Source organism: Megalops cyprinoides, chromosome 24 (genome assembly GCF_013368585.1).
Source record: "Megalops cyprinoides isolate fMegCyp1 chromosome 24, fMegCyp1.pri, whole genome shotgun sequence".
NCBI classification, from domain to species: domain Eukaryota; kingdom Metazoa; phylum Chordata; class Actinopteri; order Elopiformes; family Megalopidae; genus Megalops; species Megalops cyprinoides.
The window spans coordinates 17,489,899-17,512,350 of NC_050606.1; the positions used below are offsets into that span (position 1 = coordinate 17,489,899).

The 22,452-nt window shown below is 41.5% G+C and overlaps 1 protein-coding gene across 1 annotated transcript; it reads left to right on the plus strand.

The window, feature by feature from the left end:
• The first annotated feature begins 918 nt into the window (after positions 1 to 918).
• Positions 919 to 18,559, plus strand: LOC118771573. Its single transcript, XM_036519580.1, has 6 exons — positions 919 to 1,238; positions 1,692 to 2,402; positions 2,624 to 3,814; positions 16,459 to 17,169; positions 17,370 to 18,248; positions 18,510 to 18,559. The coding sequence occupies exons 1-6, from the start codon at positions 1,208 to 1,210 to the stop codon at positions 18,557 to 18,559; spliced, it is 3,573 nt and encodes a 1,190-aa protein (XP_036375473.1). The 5' UTR covers positions 919 to 1,207.
• Positions 18,560 to 22,452: the final 3,893 nt, after the last annotated feature.

The window sequence follows — 22,452 nt, forward strand, 5'->3', positions numbered from 1 at the left end:
GAAGGAAAAAAACAGTGGAATAGAAACACATAACTGCTAGTTACTGGAATTGCTGAAATATATTTAAAGCACATAAAAACCTTCTGTCTTTAGTTTCAGTAAATGTCATTTATAGATACTAATGCTGTTTACCTGAAGGTGAGCACTGGAGAAGTTTAACTTTGTAAAATTCAGGTAGCATGGCTTGAATCAAACAGGAGAGAGCAGCAGAGTCACACGCTTTAACATGGGAGAGTTAGGTTTCTCTCTTTTGGCAGTTTAGGCTGGAAAACAGAAATAAACAGTTCTCAGCACTTTCCCTTTCACTAGAAGCTTTACTAGAGTCCCACCCATTTAGCAGGGGTTTAGGACTGGGCTAACTGGGAGGTTATGGTCTAGTCCTCACCTAACTCCCAACTTTTTCTTTAAATAGGAAGATTCTGAGCATTTGCAATGTCTTGGTGGTTACTGTCTGATCACCCTGATTCCTACATGTATATCTATGAGAAACAACCTATTTCCTGACTGTGGACACAGACACGATTCATTGGTTTTCCCTTTACTACAGAATAGTGCGCAGTGTACAGATCAATACCATCTTCAATAATGAAGAAGACCATCATTGACCTTTATTCCCTCTGGTCCATCCCCAGCATGCGTTTGACCCTCGGGTATAGGTGGTAGAGATCTGGGTTCTCAGATGAGATTGCTGGTAAGTACTCCTTGCTTTTGTGGTTTTCTTCTAAATTGTTGAATTGCAGCCAATTAAACTCTGAATGAGAAACATGAAGTTGGTCCAGCTCTCTGTACAGAAGAATATTTTGATACCTGTTCCAGAAGAACACGTGACAAGATGCAGGGTCTGATGTGTTAGGCAGAAATGCAGCTGGTCCAGTTTGTCTTCTCTGTAAGTAAGGAGCTCATTTCAATCCTCTCTCAGATTCAAAGTTCCACCGAGAGCAGGAGAGCAGATGGGACTGCGAGAATCTCTGAGACAAAAAGCTTCTGGAGAAAACCCACCATGAGGGGAGAGAAGAGGGAGAGAAGGGCTTTTTACTTTTAATTATACTTTCTTTAAATTAAACCTGACCTTTCATACATGAATCAAAGCTAAAAGAACACCACCCAAAGACAAAATCCAAAGAGAAAGAAAAAGGTGCACAGACAGAGTGGTTGAAGAGGCAGAGAAGTAAAGATAAAAAAAAAAAGCTGGAAGAGGAGAACGGAAATGGCTACTGGAAAATCAACTGGTCATGGTGGTGAGTTCTCCTTGAATTTTTGTCTGATCAGCAGCAATAAAACTAATTTTTTTTTTCAGAATTACATATAAACCATTTGTTCATTTACAACCCCCATTGGCAGTGCTGATATCCTTTCTCTAACCTTTCCAAAATATAATTTGGATCACTTGTTGAGTAAATGGAATTTCTCATGTGTTAAATTCTTTGTTTAGTCCTGTGTGTCATTACAGACACACAGACATTTTACAGACATTCTATAGAAACAAAATGGCCGCCACACACAAGTGGAAAGATAATGGTCATACGTTATCTCACTCTAAGCCACCAGGTATGCAGAGAGGGAGGGAAATGAGGAAGTGCTTGTAGTTGTTGCACAGTATCAAGTTGTAAAATGAAACATAGACATAAATGTCTATAGTAGAAAGTTTGTTTTTATTGAGAGGAATAAATTGCCTTCTTTCTCTCTGACAGGTGAGACACATCTCTCAGATCTGAGGATTGTGCTGCTGGGAGGGAGATGGACAGAGAAGAGTTCAGCAGGAGACACCATCCTGGGCAGAGAGGAGTTTGGGTCTGGAAAAAGAACTGTGCAGTGTGTGAAGAGACAGGGTGAAGTAGCTGGCAGGCAGGTCACTGTTGTCGACACACCAGGCTGGTGGGGCTATCTTCCTATAGAAGGTTCGGCTGATTTGCTGAAACAGGAGATTGTGAGCAGTGTGTCTCTGTGTTCCCCTGGACCCCATGCTTTCCTCATTGTCATTAATGTGGATTCATCATTTGAAGAGAAACACAGGAGATCAATGGAGGAACATCTCCATCAGCTCCTTGGTGAGAGAGTCTGGAGACACTCTATACTACTGTTCACCAGTGGGAACCATTTAGGAAAAAAGCCTATGAAGAAGCACACTGAGACTGAAAAGAAGGCCCTCCAATGGGTCAAAGAGAAATGTGGGAACAGGCATCATTTTCTCCGTAATAAGAATAAGGATGACGTCACTCAGGTCACAGAGTTGCTGGAGAAGATAGAGGAGATGGTGGTGGGAAACGGTGGCAGTGAATTTCACTTAGAGACTAAAGTTCTACAAGAGCTGGAAGAGAAGAGGAAGATGATTGAAGAACGAGTGATTCAGAGAGATGTAAAGGTGCAGAAACACAGAGAGAAGCTCCGAGATCTTTTAAAAGGTGAGACGATTTTATTGTTTTTTATGAAACAATAGGCAACTTCTCATGGTATAGTCACAACTCTGTGTGGTGCTGGAATTTTAATACCTAAGTGCTTAACCAAGGATGGGATATAATCTAGTAACAGAGTTAATCAAATGAATATTTTTGAATTGTCAAGGTTATGTACTGTATTAAAATCCTGCTAAAACTGAAAGAGCAGTGTTCTTTCCCTTTGACAGGAAAGAGGGACCATTTTTCAGAGCTGAGGATTGTGCTGCTGGGGTGGGTGGCTGGAGGAAAGAGCTCCTCAGGAAACACCATCTTGGGCAAACAGGTGTTTGGAGTTTGGAGCAGAACTACGCAGTGTGTGAAGAGTCAGGGTGAAGTAGCTGGAAGGCAGGTCACTGTGGTCGACACACCAAGCTGGTGGAAATTCATTCCAGCAGAGTTTACACCGGACAGGGTAAAACAGGAAATCGTGAACAGCTTGACTGCGCGTCCTCCTGGACCCCATGCGATCCTTCTGGTCATTCCAGTAGACACGTCATTTAAAGAAGAAGAGAGAATAATACTTCGAGACAACATGAAGCGTCTCGGTGCGAGAGTCTGGAGACACACCATAGTGCTCTTCACTTGTGGAGAATGTCTGAGAGGAACAAGCATCGAGCATCACATTGAGAGTGAGGGGAAGGCCCTTCAGTGGGTTATAGAAAAATGTGAGAACAGGTATCATGTTTTCAACAATGAGGACATGGAGGATCGCACACAAGTCACAGAGCTGCTGGAAAAGATTGAGGAGATGGAGACAGTAAACAGCGTGTTTCACCTGAGTGCTGAGATTCACAGAGACGAGATGGAGACAGATAACAGTGAGGATCATCTCAGCACAGACACACCAAAGGATTCTGAGCAAAATCCAGACAGAGTAAGAGAACTGGCACAAACTCTGGATAAAGAATGGATCAGGAGAGAAGAAGACCTGTTGAATAAAATGAATACGATGTTTGTAAAAAAACCAGACAGTGAGAGACAATCTCTACAAAAAGCAAAAGTGATCCAAAAGGAAGGGGAAACTGAGATTGAGCATAAGAATAGGAAGCAGACCTGTACTACCCGGCACATTGCTCAAGTCAGTGAGTTTGATTCATTCTCTGAAGCATATGAGGAAACTCCCACTGAATCTGAACTGGAAAATTTTGTTGGCTCTACAAAAGGACAAACGAGTGGTCTACAGCAAAAAGACAAGAACATACAGAGCCCACAATGGACAGAACAAGGAGACTTTGTGCTACAGAGACATGTGTTTGAAAAGGAATGGAACAGAAGAGAATCAGTGATGGTGGATAAGGTGATATGCACTGTGAAGTCATTGCTGAAGAGTGGCATCCCTTCAGCCAAGAAGGAGGACAGCATGGAACAACCGGTTGATAGTGAGTTTGGCTAATGTTGTTTTGATGGACATTATGTATACAGACCCTCAAAATATAATCACTTTAAATACTTGTGCAGTCAAAACTGAACATAAGAAACACCTAGAATGTAAATACATACTGTAAACGTGTTCATATTTGCTCGCTTATATTTCTGCTGTGTTGTTTTATAATATATGCAGGTGTTACAAACATTGTGAAACTGAATCAAACACAGAAATGGTGCTGAAATGTTGGTTATGTAGATACTGTCATAACAGCAGTGTTCCTGATTCTCCAGTGCTTCTCAGGGATGTAGTTATTAACTCTCACCCGTTAAAGCTGTTTGTATTAGCCTGTGATAGCATGTTCTTCAGACTGACTCACTGTGACCATTGATCTCTAACACATTGTTTCCTTTCCCAGTGAGTGGGGATGCGTGCTCTGAAGATGATAGCATTGATGCTGTATGGACATGTTTCAAGGTGTCTGACTGGCTGATTGAAAAGCACTCTGGGAAATCTGCTGCAGCATCTGGATACGAAACTGGTTCTGCAGTGAGCGACACCGAGAGCTCTGACATCACAGGAAGTGAGGAAGACCAAAGGCTGGGAGCCTGCAGGGCTGGTATAGAACAACACCGGCCAGTGTAATACACCACCTATTACAACTCTCTTAACACTAAGCAGTGTAATATACCCCCTAACATACCCTTCTTTAATGCAGAACAATGTAATATACCCACACAGTTTAACCCCTCCCTTTACCTGTATGTCTACCTTCTTACTTGTTTTGGCTTTTAGGTCAACTGCAGTATCACCATGTTATTAATTAAGTCAATGATGTTTTGGATACTTTTATACGGGAAGTTCAATGAATATGTGCACTTACCTGAAAGCCATGTCTAATAAGGTTATGTTTTATATTGTAGTTTTATGAATGCACTGGGAAGATAAAATGACCTGTTTTTGAAGTGATTACAATAACTTATTGATTAAATTTGTTTACTGTGCATTTACTACTTTCACTGTGATCACTGATATTCAAATATTCAAAGTACATGAAAGTGTTTGGCCATGTCTTTGCAAAAGAAATCAGTTTCAAAAAATACATAAATGAATAAATCACGTATCTCCAATGTCACGATCACCACCTACTATTTTAATTTATTTATTAATAAAAACATTACATTTCATTATTGATATTTAGCAGACACTCTTATCCAGAATGACTTACATCAATTAGAGGCTTTTACAATGTTATTCATTTATACAGCTGGATACTTACTGAGGCAATTGTGGATTAAGTACCTTGTCCAAGGGTACAGCAGCAGTTCCCCTGTGGGGGGAATCGAAATGGCAACACCTTTCGGTTACAAGTCCTGCTCCTTACCCACTATGCTACACTGCTGCCCAATTATTAACAATTATCACGAAAGCCTTGCTAGCAGGACATACTGTATATGGTTGCTCATTGCTCATCAATTCAGCAAACTTTACTGTTCACACAAGACTATCTCTCTAATTTTGTGCTACTTACTTTTAATAATCTAGTGACTGCTAACAATCAGATTTTTGTTTAAAATCCACACCATCCTGAGTTTTGAGCATTTACTTGATACTTGAGTGTTTCATCCTATGACAGATTATTACATAAGCTTCAAGTGTACATTACTTTTTTCTCCCACTACTGATGTTGTAAAGGCACAAACATTGACACCCAGCAGAGGGGTGAGTTTGCAAAGTGAAATTACAGTGTAAAAAATTTTGCGCGCGCACGCATGCACACATAGACACGCACACACACACACACACACACACAGCAGAAGGATGAGTTTGCAAAGTGAAATTATCAAAGTATAAAAGTTCAGCACACACATAAACACAGCAGAGGGGTGAGGTTACGATGTGAAATTACAGTTTACTGTGTGTGTGTGTGTGAAGATTAGGTACAGCACACTTTGCTGTCACTGCAAAGAAAGAATACACCGTTGCTGCATCTAAAGTTGTGTCATAGAAAATAGCTGGTCAGCCAGCCTAACGTCCATCAATGTTGTGGCTGATGTAATTACCAGTATCTTAAAGTTACCTTCACTATTTTCAGTGAGAGTAGAAGCCCGCTGATATTGCCAACATTTTCCGGTTTGTTTTGACAATCGCCTGCTATTTTCTCCTGCAGCTCCTCAAATACGACAGCATACGAAGCAATGAAGTCAATTAAACAAACGACATGCAGTGACACCAGGTAGAAGGAAAACTGTCAAAAAAACGCCCTAGAAATCTACCTCAATAGCCAGCTAGGAATAGCGACTAATAGCACTACCACATACGACTATGGCAGTCTGAGTAGTGAGAGCACACATGCGCAGTAACAGGCACGAAATGTGGGCAGGAAAGAAAGCAGAGTCAGTCTCTAATTTCCCTCCTTAAATATACTGATGGATGGAGAAGAGAAAAGAGAAACAAAGAACAACTTAGAAAAATTTGACTTGATCGTCTGCTTCTTGGAGCTTTGCAATTTTAACCAGAAAAGAGAACTTGACAGATAATTCAATCTCAGATTTGCTATTAGTGGAGCAGTCTGTGGTTTAAATCTTCAACGGGGTACATCCCACATTAGTGTCACATATTATGTGCTTAATAACTATAATAATAATAAAAGCATTATTGTTATTATTATGCTAGCTGGACCGGTGTCACATTTCATATGTAGTTATGCAAGGAGTGAAGGACAGGAGACTTTCCACGGTGCTCCTCAGCTTTTGGTTGTAATGAAAACAGACTGGAATCCAAGAGCGGTCAACAATCTTCAATCACAAAAGGCAAAGCGGAGTCAGTGACGAAATCGGGTCAGTAACGAGAAGCAGCAGTACAAAAACAGATCCAAACACGAGCAAGGTCCAAAGAACAGGCAAGGGTCAAAAACGGCAGTCAAAACACAGAATGGCAAAATGCAGGCCTGGTAAAGTCATAACAAACAATACCTCACAATGAGGCAACACAAACTGAGTCCTTAAGCAGCCAGGAACTGATTGTATCATGAGTCATAGATGTACTTGATGAACAGGTGAGGTTGAGCAGGGCTGAACTGGGCATGGCTAAGCTGGCTGACTGGGAGCGGGTGTGACATTGCTAGTAGTCTGCAATCCATAGCTGTCAAATGTATGCAGTGACTGGAGAACATGGCAAAGTGTGATAAATACACCATATGGACAAAAGTATTCGGACGCCTGACCATTACACCAACAAGGACTGTAATGACATAGTATTCAAATACATATACCTTAATATGGAGTTGGTCTCCCTTTTGCAGCTATAACAGCTTCCACTCTTCTTGGAAGGCTTTCCACAAGATTTTGGAGTGTTTCTGTGGGAATTTGTGCCCATTCATTCTGTAGAGTATTTATGAGGTCAGGCACTGATGTTGGACGAGAAGGCCTGGCTCACAATCTCCATTCCAGTTCATCCCAAAGGTGCTTGATGGGGTGGAGGTCAGGGCTCTGTGCGGGCCAGTCAAACCAGTCGAACTCATCAAACCATGTCTTTATAGTCCTTGCTTTGTGCACTGGGGCACAGTCATGTTGGAATACAAAAGGGCCTTCCCCAAACTGTTTTGCCACAAAGTTGGAAGCATAGCATTGCAAAAAATGTCTTGGCATGCTGAAGCATTAAGATTTCCTTCACTGGAGATGAGGGGCCTAGCCCAAACCCTGAAAAACAGGTGTGGCCAAATACTTTTGTCCACATAGTGTAAATTATAAGCCCCCATTTTTCATTGTTTCCACGGGGCGTGCAATGAAATGTGGACTCTAGCATCGTCACATTGCCTCGACATGTGGCTCTGACCCTCCACTGCAGAGGACACTGCTGCCCCTTTCACTGCTGGGTGATCAGGTTCACACCACCAGCTGTAGACTCAAGTGAGGTAAACCATTATAAGGTCTGGCAATAACAAGAAACAGAAACAGTGACAAAGGCCTGGCAGTTCAATACATCATTAGACAAAGCCAAAAAATCTGGTTGCCTTGCTTCAGTGCTTTCACCCACAGGTACTTAGGGCAAGGGTGTGATGTAGCTGTCCTTTAAGGGTGAGACATGATTAATGGACACACTGCAGGTAATTTGATTAATTAATTGCCAACAGGTGTGGTGATCTGAGGGTAAAGGGGTCTCAGCAGGTTGAGGCTTTGTCTCCATATGTACCATATGACCCCTCCACTGTAACCCCATGTCATACAGTCTTTGAGTGCTCTTATTACCTCACATCTCTGCTCTCCTGTAATCTGTCTGCCTTTCTCTCCCTTTCTTCATCTCCACTCTTCTCTTTTTCCAAAATGTATATTGTAAAAAGTCACACAAATCATTCCATATTAATTCGTTATAGCATATCAGTGAAAAGTCGCAAAGCTTTGGCAGAGAGAATTTTCTAGAGGGAACTGAAAGGCCAGAAACACGACACAGGACACAGGACACGATTCATTGGTTTTTACTTATTACAGAATAGTACGCATTGTACAGATCAATGCCATCTTCAATAATGAAGAAGACCATCATTGACCTTTATTCCCTCTGGTCCTTCCCCAGTATGCATTTGACCCTTGGGTATAGGTGGTAGAGATCTGGGTTCTCAGATGAGATTGCTGGTAAGTACTCCTTGCTTTTGTGGTTTTCTTCTAAATTGTTGAATTGCAGCCAATTAAACTCTGAATAAGAAACATGAAGTTGGTCCAGCTTCTCTGTACAGAAGAATATTTTGATACCTGTTCCAGAGGAACACGTGACAAGATGCAGGGTCTGATGTGTTAGGCAGAAATGCAGCTGGTCCAGTTTGTCTTCTCTGTATGTAAGGAGCTCATTTCAATGCTCTCTGTCAGATTCAAAGTTCCACCAAGAGCAGGAGAGTAGATGGGACTGCGGGAATCTCTGAGACAAAAAGCTCTTGGAGAAAACCCACCATGAGGGGAGAGAAGAGGGAGAGAGGGGCTTTTTACTTTTAATTATACTTTCTTTAGACAGTAAAACCTGATCTTGAACAATTTCATACAGGAATCAAAGCTAAAAAAAAGAAGAAAGAACACCACCCAAAGACAAAAGCCAAAGAGAAAGAAAAAGGTATACAGACAGAGAGTGGTTGAAGAGGCAGAGAAGAAAAGATAAAAGAAGAGAGATAAAAGAAGACCTGAAAGAGGAGAGAGAAATGGCTACTGGACAATCAATTGGTCATGGTGGTGAGTTCTTAAATGTTGTCTGGCTAGCAGCAATAAAACTATGAATTTATCAGATTTACATATAAACCATTTGTTTATTTACAACCTCCATTGGAAGTGCTGATATCCTTTTCTCTAACCTTTCTAAAATATAATTTGGATCACTGGTTGACTAAAAAGAATTTCTCATGTATTCTTTCTTCATTTAGTCCTGTGTGTCATTACAGACACACAGACATTTTACAGACATTCTATAGACACAATATGGCTGCCACACAAGTCAAGTGGAAAGATACTGTTCATACACTATCTCACTCTAAGCCACCAGGTATGCAGAGAGGGAGGAAAATGAGGAAGTGCTTGTAGCTGTTGCACAGTATCAAGTCGTAAAAGGAAATGTAGATGTAAATGTCGATAGTAAAATGTGAATTTATGGAGAGGAAGAAATTGCCTTCTTTCTCTCTGACAGGGGAGACAAGTCTCTCAAATCTGAGGATTGTGCTGCTGGGGGGAAGATGGACAGGGAAAAGTTCAGCAGGAGACACCATCCTGGGCAGAGAGGAGTTTGGATCTGGAAAAAGAACTGTGCAGTGTGTGAAGAGACAGGTTGAAGTAGCTGGCAGGCAGGTCACTGTTGTCGACACACCAGGCTGGTGGGACCATTTCTCAGTTAAGGGTTCGGCTGATTTACTGAAACAGGAGATTGTGAGCAGTGTGTCTCTGTGTTCCCCTGGACCCCATGCTTTCCTCATTGTCATTAATGCGGACTCATCATTTGAAGAGAAACACAGGAAGTCAATGGAGGAACATCTTCACCATCTTCTCAGTGAGAGAGTCTGGAGACACTCTATACTGCTGTTCACCAGTGGGAACCATTTAGGAGAAAAGCCTCTGAAGCAGCACACTGAGACTGAAAGGAAGGCCCTCCAATGGGTCATGGAGAAATGTGGGAACAGATATCATGATCTCTGTAATAAGAACAGGGATGATGTCACTCAGGTCACAGAGTTGCTGGAGAAGATAGAGGAGATGGTGGTGGGAAATGGTGGGAGTGAATTTCACTTAGAGACTAAAGCTCTATACGAACTGGAAGAGAAGAGAAAGATGATTGAAGAACGAGTGACTCAGAGAGTAACAAAGGTGCGAAAAGAGAGAGAGAAGCTTCAGGCTCTTTTAAATGGTGAGACGATTTTATTGTTTTTAATGAGACAATAGGCAGCTTTTCATGGTGTAGTCACAATTTTTTATGGTGCTGGAAAGTCAATACTCAACCGCTCAACCAGGGGTGGGTTAATCTATTAACTGAACTTGTTGGTTTTTGAATTCTCAGGTCTATCTGTTGCATTAACCTCCATCTAAAACTGAAAAAGCAGTGTTCTTTCCCTTTGACAGAAAAGAGGGGCCATCTTTCAGAGCTGAGGATTGTGCTGCTGGGGTGGGTGGCTGGAGGAAAGAGCTCCTCAGGAAACACCATCCTGGGCAGACAGGTGTTTGGAGATTGGAGAAGTGCTACGCAGTGTGTGAAGAATCAGGGTGAAGTAGCTGAGAGGCAGGTCACTGTGGTCGACACACCAGGCTGGTGGAAATTCATTCCAGCAGAGTTTACACCAGTCTGGGTAAAACATGAAATTGTAAACAGCTTGACTGTGTGTCCCCCTGGACCCCATGCAATCCTTCTGGTCATTCCAGTAGACACGTCGTTTAAAGAAGAAGAGAGAATAATACTTCAAGACAACATGGAGCGTCTCGGTGCGAGAGTCTGGAGACACACCATAGTGCTCTTCACCTGGGGAGAATGTCTGAGAGAAACAACCATCGAACATCACATTGAGAGTGAGGGGAAGGACCTTCAGTGGGTTATAGAAAAATGTGAGAACAGGTATCATGTTTTCAACAATGAGGACATGAAGGATCACACACAGGTCACAGAGCTGCTGAAAAAGATTGAGGAGATGGAGGCAGGAAATAGTGTGCTACACCTCAGTGCTGAGACTCACAGAGACGACATGGAGACAGATAAAAATGAGGATCATCTCAGCACAGAAACACCAAAGGATTCTGAGCAAAATCCAGTCCGAGTGAGACAACTGATGCAAACTCTTGAGAAAGAATGGATGAGGAGAGAAGAGCACCTGTTGAATAAAATAAGCAGGAATTTTGTAAAGATACCAGACAGTGAGGAAAAATCTCCACAAAAGAGAAAAGTGTTCGAAAAGGAAGAGAACAGAAGAGAAACTGAGATTATCCTTCAGAAGAGGGAGCAGGCCTCTACTACACAGAACATCGCCAAAGTCAGTGAGTTTGATTCATTCTCTGCAGCGTATGAAGAAACTCCCTCTAAATCTGACCTGGAAGGAGTTGTTACTTCTACACAGGAAGAGACGAGTGGTCCACAAGAAGCAGACAAGGACACACAGAGACCACAATGGACAGAACGAAAAGACTTTGTGCTACAGAGACATGTGTTTGAAAAGGAATGGAACAGAAGAGAATCAGTGATGATGCAGAAGGTGATATGTACTATGACGGCAATGCTGAAGAGTGGCATCCCTTCAGCAAGGAAAGCGGACAGCATGGAACAACCCCCTAAGAGTGAGTTTGGTTAATATTATTTTTATGAAGACATAAGCATATGCGTTTGTATGTACATTGACCCTCAACATGCAAACATTTTAAATACTTGTTCAGTGATAATGTGTTGTCTTATAAGTGATGCGTGTGTTACAAGCAATGCGAAACTAAATCAAACACAGAAATGGCACTGAAATATTGGTTATGTAGATACTGTCATACAGCAGCATACAACTTTCTCCAGTGTATCTCGGAAGTGTGGCTCTTAATTCTCACCTGTAAAGATGTTTGAACATGTCTGTGATAGCATGTTCTTCAGACTGGCTCACTGTGACCATCGATCTCTAACACATTGTTTCCTTTCCTAGTGAGTGGGGATACGTGCTCTGAAGATGATAGCATCGATGCTGTACGGACATGTTTCAAGGTCTCTGACTGGCTGATTGAAAAGCACTCTGGGAAATCTGCTGCAGCATCTGGATACGAAACTGGTTCTGCAGTGAGTGACACTGAGAGCTCTGACATCACAGGAAGTGAGGAAGACCAAAGGCTGGGAGCCTGCAGGGCTGGTATAGAACAACACCGGCCAGTGTAATATACCACCTATTACAACTCTCTTAACACTAAGCAGTGTAATATACCCCCTAACAGGTTCTATGAATATGTGCACTTACCTGAAAACCATGTCTAATAATCTTGTGTTTTACGTATGCACTACGAAGATAAAATTCCCAGTTTTTGAAGTGATTATACTGACTATAAATTCATTTACTGTGCGGTTACTACTTTCACTGTGATCACTGATATTCTGATATTTCACCTTTTCCTTTTCTTGTTGTCTTGCCACAGCAGTCTTGCAGTATTTTTCTTAACAAGTGTGTTTATAGGAAAAACAGAATACAAATATTCAAAGTACATGAAACAGTGTTTGGCCATGTCTTTGCAAAAGAAATCAGTTTCAAAAAATATATAAATGAATAAATCACGTATCTCCAATGTCACAATCACCACCTAATATTTTAATTTATTTATTAATAAAAACATTACATTTCATTATTGACATTTAGCAGACACTCTTATCCAGAATGACTTACATCAGGTTTTTACAATGTTATCCATTTATACAGCTGAATATTTACTGAGGCAATTGGGGGTTAAGTACTTTGCCCAACAGTACAGCAGCAGTGCCCCTGTCAAACGGGCAACCATTCGGTTACAAGTCCTGCTCCTTACCCACTTTGCTACACTGCTGCCCCATTATCAACAATTATCACGACAGCCTTGCTAGCAGGACATAATGTATATCAGGTTGCTCATTGCTCATCAATTCAGCAAACTTTACTGTTCACACAAGACTATCTCTCTAATTTTGTGCTACTGACTTTTAATAATCTAGTGACTGCTAACAATCACATTTTTGTTTAAAATCCACGCCATCCTGCGTTTTGATTGTATACTTGATACTTGAGCGTTTCATCCTGTGACAGATTATTAGTTTCAAGTGTACATTACTTTTTTCTCCCACTACTGATGTTGTAAAGGCACAAACACTGACACACAGCAGAAGGATGAGTTTGCAAAGTGAAATAATCAAAGCATAAAAGTTCAGCACACACATAAAAACAGCAGAGGGGTGAGGTTACAATATGAAATTAGAGTTTAAAAAGTTAAGCACACACACACAGACAATAGAGCGTGCAGTGCATTGGATAGCCACTTCCTTAAGTAACACCACCTACTTCCCCTTGCAAATTCAGACGTTGAATCATGCAGCTATGATACAGTTACGCAGCTGGCACCAAGTATATTCAGCAGCAGCCACTGGCGCCATTTAAAAACCACAAAACCACTTTCAACAGTAAACGTAAGAACATCAATGTTTCACAGTGCAGCGCTGAACATCGTTCATAAAGCAGCAGGTAAGGCTTTCCTTGCTGTACGTGCACTGCGGTGTATTTATAGCTGCTTAAAATGATTGACTTACACCCGCATGAACAAGATAGCAGAATAGTTGTAAAATCCACTTACTATGCTAGTTAGTATGTGAAAGAAAACTGAGGCTCTACCTTTTACGGTCGTGTGTGACTACGAACTCTTCTGCCACATTAGTTAACATTCATCAATTTAAAACAGGAATCAAAGCTACAAAAAACTAAGGTGGGTGGGTGGGAAGAAAGAGAAAGTGAAAGTGCTCACAGCTGTTGCGCAGTACCAAGTAGCGCGTAGGTTCTCCACAACGTTTGAGGGCGTTTTTATTTGTAACTTTCTGCAATGACTGAAAATATGACAAAATCTCATTATGATTTTTGTTTCAAATCCACGCCATGGGTTTGGAGTGTGACAATTATATTGCTACAGATTTACCTTACTTCCGCTCCCTCTACTTGTCTTCCTTTGTGTGTGTGTGAGTGAGTGAAGATTCGGTACAGCGAGCACACTTTGCTGTCACTGCAAAGAAAGAATACACCGTCGCTGCACGTAAAGTCGTGTCATAGAAATTGGCTGGTCAGCCAGCCTAACTTCCACGACGCCATGGCTGGTACCAGTACCATACAGTATCTTAAAATTACCTAAACTGTTTTCAAAGGCAGAGTAGAAGTCCGCCGATATTACCAACATTTTCCTGTTTGTTTTGACAATCCCCTGCTATTTTCTCTGTGCAGTTCGTCAAGTACGACAGCATACGAAGCAATGAGATCGATTAAACAAACGACATGCAGTGACACTAGGAGCCTGCAATCCATAGCTGTCAAATGTATGCAGTGACTGGGCAACATGGTAGAGTCTGTCCAGTATATTATAAGCCTCCATTTTTCAGTGTTTCCACAGGGCATGCAATGAAATGCAGACTGTAGCATTGTCACATTGCCTCGACTTGTGGCTCTGACCATCCGTGCAGAGGAGACTGTTGCCCCTTTCACTGCTGGGTGATCGGGGTCACCCCAGCACCTACACTAGACTCAAATGAGGTAAACCATTTGCAAAAACAAAAAGACTTTGCAAAAGCAAGAATCAGAGGCAATGACAAAGAAAGTGACCTGGCAGTTGTCTAGGTCATTAAACAAAGCCAAGAACTCAAGTTCTGCAATCATTGCAATATTTTGCACTTGCTTCAGTGCTTTCACCCACAGATACTTAGGGCAGGGGTGTTGTGTAGCTGTCCTTTAAGGGTGAGATGTAATTAAGGGAGAGACTGCAGGTAAGTTGATTAATTAATTGCCAACAGGTGTGGTTATCTAAGGATAGAGGGGACTCAACAGGTTGGGGCTTTGTCTCCATCTGCTGGCAGCATATGACCCCTCCACTGTAACCCCGTGTCATACAGTCTTAGAGTACTCTTATTACCTCACATCTCTGCTCTCCTGCTTTTATCTGTTTACCTTTCTGTCCCTTTCTTCATCTCCACTCTTCTCTTTTTTCAAAATGTATATTGTAAAAAGTAACAAAAATCATTCTAAATTAACTTGTTATAGCATATAAGTGAACAGTCGCAAAGCTTTGGTAGAGAGAATTTTCTAAAGGGAACTGAAAGGCCAGAAAACCCAGTCCAGTTGGGGGAAAATGGAAAATTAGAGGCTCGTAGAAAACAGTGACAGAAAAAAAACAGTGAAATAGAAACATAAATGCTAGTTGCTGGAAAAGCTGAAATATGTTTAAAGCACATAAAAACCTTCTGTCTGTAGTTTCAGTAAATGTCATTTACAGGTACTAATGCCGTTTAACTGAAGGTGAGCACTGCACTTTGCAAAATTCAGGTAGCATGGCTGGAATCAAACAGGAGAGAGCAGCAGAGTCACACGCTTTAACATGGGAGAGTTACGTTTCTCTCTTCTGGCAGTTTAGACTGGAAAACAGAAATAAACAGTTCTCAGTATTTTCCCTCTCACAAGCAGATTTACTAGAGTCCCACCCATCCAGCAGGGGTTTAGGACTGGGATAACCTGGAGGTTATGGTTTTAGTTCTATCCTAACTTCCAACCTTTTCTTTAAATAGGAAGATTCGGAGCATTTGCAATGTCTTGGTGGTTACTGCCTTATCACCCTGATTCCTACATGCATATCTATGAGAAACAACCTATTTCCTGACTGTGGACACAGGACAAGTTTCATTGGTTTTCCCTTACTACAGAATAGTACGCATCGTACAGATCAATACCATCTTCAATAATGAAGAAGAGAATCATTGCCCTTTGCAGTTGGTCCAGCTTCTCTGTACGACAGAATGTTTCGATGCGAAACACCTGCTTCTGAGGAACACCTGACAAGATGCAGAGTCTGATCTGTTTGCCAGAAATGCAGCTGGTCCCATCTGTCCTCTCTGTACCTTATTTCTCTGCTTTCCCTCAGATCCACAGTTCCACAGAGAGCAGGAGAGCAGCTGAGACTGTGAGGATCTCTATGACAAAAAGCCATCCATTTGGGCTCCTGGTGAGCAAGCCCACCATGAGTGGAAGAAAAGGGAGAGAGAGGCTTTTTACTTTTAATTATCCTTTCTGTAGACAGTAAAACCTGACCTTTAATAATCTGATACAAGAGTCAGTGCTAAAAGAACAACACTTAAAGGCAAGAGGTAAGGACAGCAAAAGAGAAAGAAGAAAGTATACAGAGAGAGTGGTTGAAGAGGCAGAGAAGAAAAGAAGAGAGGGAAGAAGAGAGAGAAATGGCAACAGGACAATCAATTGGTCATGGTGGTGAGTTCTCCTCTTATTTTCTGTCTACAGACACAAAATGGTCACCTGACAGGTCCAGTAAACAGTGTCCAGTGAGATGGAGGGAAATGAGGAAGTGGAAGAGCTTAGAACTGATGCATAGCAGCAAGTAGTAAAAATGTCTATGTTAGAATGTGAATTTATGAAGAGGAATTAATTGCTTCCTTTCTCTCTGACAGGGGAGACACATCTCTCAGATCTGAGGATTGTGCTGCTGGGGGGGAGATGGACAGGGAAGAGTTCAGCAGGAGACACCATCCTGGGCAGAGAGGAGTTTGAGTCTGGAAAAAGAACTGTGCAGTGTGTGAAGAGACAGGGTGAGGTAGCTGGCAGGCAGGTCACTGTCGTCGACACACCAGGCTGGTGGGACCATTTCTCAGTTAAGGGTTCGGCTGATTTGCTGAAACAGGAGGTTATGAGCAGTATGTCTCTGTGTCCCCCTGGACCCCACGCTTTCCTCATTGTCATTAATGCAGACTCATCATTTGAAGAGAAACACAGGAAATCAATGGAGGAACATCTGCACCAGCTTCTCAGTGAGGGAGTCTGGAGACACTCTATACTGCTGTTCACCAGTGGGAACCATTTAGGAGAAAAGCCTATGAAGCAGCACACTGAGACTGAAAGGAAGGCCCTCCAATGGGTCATGGAGAAATGTGGGAACAGATATCATGATCTCTGTAATAAGAATAAGGATGACGTCACTCAGGTCACAGAATTGCTGGAGAAGATAGAGGAGATGGTGGTGGGAAACGGTGGCAGTGAATTTCACTTAGAGACTAAAGTTCTACAAGAGCTGGACGAGAGGAGGAAGATGATTGAAGAACGAGTGACACAGAGAGTAACAAAGATGCAGAAACAGAGAGAGAAGCTGCAGGCTCTTTTAAAAGGTGAGACGATTTTATTGTTTTTATGAAACAATAGGCAACTTTTCATGGTGTAGTCACAGCTCTGAGTGCTGCTTGAATTTGAATACGCAACTGCTCAACCAGGGGTCAGATAATCTATAACTCAATATTTTTGAATTGTCAAGTGTGGCTACTGTATTAACTTCCTACTAAAACTGAAAAAGCTGCATTCCCTTTGACAGGAAAGAGGGACCATCTTTCAGAGCTGAGGATTGTGCTGCTGGGGTGGGTGGCTGGAGGAAAGAGCTCCTCAGGAAACACCATCCTGGGCAGACAGGAGTTTGGAGACTGGAGAAGTGCTACGCAGTGTGTGAAGAGTCAGGGTGAAGTAGCTGGCAGGCAGGTCACTGTGGTCGACACACCAAGCTGGTGGAAATTCATTCCAGCGGACTTTACACCAGACAGGGTAAAACAGGAAATTGTAAACAGCTTAAATGTGTGTCCCCCCGGACCCCATGCGATCCTTCTGGTCATTCCAGTAGACACGTCGTTTAAAGAAGAAGAGAGAATAATACTTCGAGACAACATGAAGCGTCTCGGTGGGAGAGTCTGGAGACACACCATAGTGCTCTTCACCTGTGGAGAATGTCTGAGAGAAACAACCATCGAGCATCACATTGAGAGTGAGGGGAAGGACCTTCAGTGGGTTATAGAAAAATGTGAGAACAGGTATCATGTTTTCAACAATGAGGACATGGAGGATCGCACACAAGTCACAGAGCTGCTGGAAAAGATTGAGGAGATGGAGACAATAAACAGCGTGTTTCACCTGAGTGCTGAGATTCACAGAGACGAGATGGAGACAGATAACAGTGAGGATCATCTCAGCACAGACACACCAAAGGATCCTGAACTAAAACCAGTCCGAGTGAGAGAAATGATGCATACTCTTGAGAAAGAATGGATGAGGAGAGAAGAGGAGCTATTCAATAAAATAAACAGGATAATAGACAGTGAGAAGAGAAAGAAGAGAAAATTGTTTGAAAAAGAAGGGGATGTGGCTGAGATCATGCATAAGAAGAGGAAGCAGGCCTCTACTACCCAGGACATTGCCCAAGTCAGTGAGTTTGATTCATTCTCTGAAGTAGATGAAGAAACTCCCTCTAAATCTGACCTGGAAGGAGTTGTTAGTTCTACACAGGGAGAAAAGAGTGGTCTACAAGAAGCAGACAGTGACATACAGAGCCCACAGTGGACAGAACGAGACGACTTTGTGCTACAGAGACATGAGTTTGAAAAGGAATGGAACAGAAGAGAATCGGTAATGATGCAGAAGGTGATATGTACTGTGAAGTCACTGATGAAAACTGGCATCCCCTCAGCCAAGAAGGAGGACAGCATGAAACAACCCCCTAACAGTGAGTTTGGGTAGTGGTATTTTTAAGAAGATGTAAGTTTATATGTTTATAATACTGACACTCAAAGTATAAGCACTTTAAATACTTGTACTGTCAAAACTGAACTTAAGAAACACCTACAATGTAAATACATACTGTAACTATATGCTCATATTTACTTGCTTATATTTAGTTTGTGTTGTTTTTATGATAGATGCATGTTTAACCCCCTAACAGTGTTTGGTTAATGTTATTTTGATGAAGATACAAGTATATTTGTTAAAATATTGGCAATCAACATATAAGCAAATACTTGCACGGTGAAAATTGAACTGAAACAACTACAATGTAAATACATATTGTAAACATATGCTCATATTGTGTAGATACTGTCATAACAGCAGTGTTCTAGATTCTTCAGTGTATCTCAGAGATGTAGTTCTTAACTCTCACCTGTTAAACCTGTTTGTAAGAGCCTGTGATAACATGTTCTTCAGACTGACTCACATTGACCATTGGTCTCTAACACATTGTTTCCTTTCCCAGTGAGTGGGGATACGTGCTCTGAAGCTGACAGCATTGATCCTGTACAGACATGCTTCAAGGTCTCGGATTGGCTGATTGAAAAGCACTCTGGGAAATCTGCTGCAGCATCTGGATATGAAACTGGTTCTGCAGTGAGTGACACCGAGAGCTCTGACATCACAGGAAGTGAGGGAGACCAAAGACTGAGAGGCTGCGTGCCTGGTGTCGAACAACACTGGCCAGTGTAATATATCACCTGTTACACCTCTCTCAACACTCAGCAGTGTAATATACCACCAAGTATACCCCTCTTAACACAGAACACAGTTTATTTATATAGCTCTTTTTACAACATGAGTTGTCACAAAGCAGCTTTACATTGGTAGTCCAGGCCTAATACCTCCTCAGAGCTAGCCAAAGGCGACAGTGGCAAGGAAAAACTCCCTGACTAATAGGAAGAAACCTTGAGCAGAACCTGGGTCAGAGGGGAGCCCATCTGCTTCTGGCTGGCACTGGGTGGACAAATGTAATACAATGTAATACACACACACAATTTAACCCCTTTAGCCCATTTTAACTCTACATCTACCTTCATACTTGTTTTAGCTTTTAGGTCCACTGCAGTATTACCATATTAGTTATTAAGTAAGTAAGCCATGTCTGATCATCTTATGTCTTACATAATTATAATTTACAAATTAGCATTATGAATACATAAGGAAGATAAACCTGATTTTGAAGTGATTATACTGACTCATTGGTTAAATTGATTTACTGTATGTTTTCTACTTTTACCGTGATTACTGTTATTCATTTCATTTCCTTCTTTTCTTATTGTCTCCATGCAGCAGTCTTGAAGTTTTTTACTTAAAAAGTATGTTTGTAGAAAAAAATAAAAAATATCCAAAGTACATAAAGCTTTGTTTCACAATTTCTCTGCAAAAGAAATCAGTTTCACCAAAAGTAAAACTAACCTAAATGTCCCATGTCGAGATCACCAACCACTATTTTTATTCATTTCCTTTGAAAATAATCTTGTGTGGGATTAAAAATATTGATACACAGTTGTGAGAAGACAAAGGAATAACCACAAAAGCCTTGTTACCAGGGCACAACATATTTCAGGTTCAGCAAACTTTGCTATTCACACAAGACAATTTCTAATTTTGTGCTGGTGACTTTTAATAATCTAGTGACTGATAATAATCAGATTTTTGTTGCAAATCCACGTTTTGAGTCTATACTTGATACTTGAGTGTATCATCCACTGACCAATTATTACATTAGCTACAAGCGTACCTTACTTTTTTCTCCATCTACTTGTCTCCTTCTCTATCTTTCTGTGTGTGTGTGTGTGTGTGTGTGTGTGTGTGTGTGTGTGTGTGTGTGTGTGTGTGTGTGCGTGCATGAGATGAGTGTGCTTGTGATGAATCACTTTGACCTCAACACCTTGGGATTCACACCCAAGAAGACAGTTTTTAATACCTTTACAGTAAACCTTTATTATACGCACACAAGCACCTACAACTAAGTGAAACAAAAAAAGATGTAGATTCAACAACAGAGGCATTCAATTCATTACACTAAGTAAAAACACAGCAACAAAACAGGACATTATTGCTTTCATTAAAAGAAAATGCCACTGTATTATGAAAATAGTGGTAAGTCACCCCAACTACCAGGGGCACTGCTTCATACATGCGGGTAAGAAGCTGACCTTCACAGCAGATTCTCATGTACAGTAACTGGAAGTGGGTGGTTCACTACAGTAACTCATGACGACGCAAAGGCCCAAATGTTCACACCCAACGAAGGGGTGAGTTTGCAAAGTGAAATTACGCAGTGTAAAAATCTGAGAACATGCACACACACACAGCAGAAGGGTCAGTTTGAAAAGTGAAATTGTCAAGGTATAAAAGCTGACCACACACACACACACACACAACAGAGGTGTGAGTTTTCAATCTGAAATTACAAAGTTTAAAAGTTAAGCGCACACACACACAGAAAACAGTGCACTGGATAGCCACTCCCTAAAGTTCCACAATTAACCTCTCCCCCCCAAAACGGACTTTGACCCACATATATATGATACACTTACATACCGAGCATGAAGTGTATTCAGCTCGTTTGTCACCATTAAAAACCACAAAACTTCCAATAGTAAAGGAAATAGCAATATTTCACAGTGCAGCACTGTATACAGTTCATAACGCAACAGGTAAGACCTTTCTTGCTTAACAGGCAATGCCATGTAATGATAGCCGCTTAATATGATTGACTTACCCCCACACAAACCAGACAGCACATGCTAGCATGCTCGCTAGCTTGTGTGTCAAAAAACAGGATTTACCTTTTATGGAGGTCTTTGAACATGAACTCATGAACTAAAATTATTTTGCTGTATAAGCTAACATTCATCAATTTAAAACAGGAAACAGGAAAGTCATCTGATCATGGTGGTGAGCTGCGCTCTATTTTCTTTCTGACCAGTAGCAACCCGAATAGAAATTTAGCAGAATTACATCCAAACCCTTCTTTCTATGACCTCTCTTGGTGCTGATATCATTCCTCAAATCTTTCAAAACTACATATCATTTCATATGTTTACTATTTGGAATTTCTCATGTGTCTTTATTTCTTAGTTTTGTCATTGTGTGTACACCCACATAATTTAACTCCTTGATTTACCTGTATGTCTACCCTCTTTCTTGTTTTCGCTTTCAGGTTCACTGCAGTCTTACCACATGATTAATTAAGTCAACCATGCTTGGGGATACTTTTATATGGCAGGTTCAATGAAAATGTGCACTTACCTGAAAGCCATGTCTAATACTTTTATGTCTTAAATTGTTGCATTATAAATGATTAAACTGGATTATTGATTACATTTTTTTACTGTGTGTTTACTACTATTACTGTAATTACTGATATTCATGCTATCTTTTTCTTTTTTTATTGTTTCCACACAGCACTCTTGTGGTATTTTGCATAATTTGTTATAGTGAAACATTGTGAAATGCTAGGCTAGGACAGATCACCAGTGATGTTACCAGGGGTTATCGGGTGTTTCGGGTCTTTTCATCATCAGACACCCTCGCCCAGACGACCCAGCTAAGGCTGATCAGACCTCAGGTACTGCCCTAGCAGCGATCTGCCCTCTTGATCCACAGCCACCTCGAGGCTCTCTCTGCAACCTCCGTGCTGTTCCTGATGGTTCTCCTCTTTTTCTCTCCTGTGATCCCAAGTGCAGAATAGGCCCTGCAGAGGGATTGCCCTGCAAAATGCCTTCACCCGACCTCTACAGGTAAGTACCTTGCCCTCCATCCATGTCTGTGGCAGTCGCTGACTAGGCCATCGTATCTCTCTTTTTCCGCTCAAAGGCCTCATTCATATGCTCCTC

Coding starts and splice junctions, on each gene's coding strand:
- LOC118771573 (XM_036519580.1), top strand. CDS start 1,208: ATGGCTACTGGAAAATCAACTGGTCATGGTG. Junction 1,239..1,691: donor AAAATCAACTGGTCATGGTG/GTGAGTTCTCCT, acceptor TCTCTCTGACAG/GTGAGACACATCTCTCAGAT. Junction 17,170..17,369: donor GCTGCAGGCTCTTTTAAAAG/GTGAGACGATTT, acceptor TCCCTTTGACAG/GAAAGAGGGACCATCTTTCA.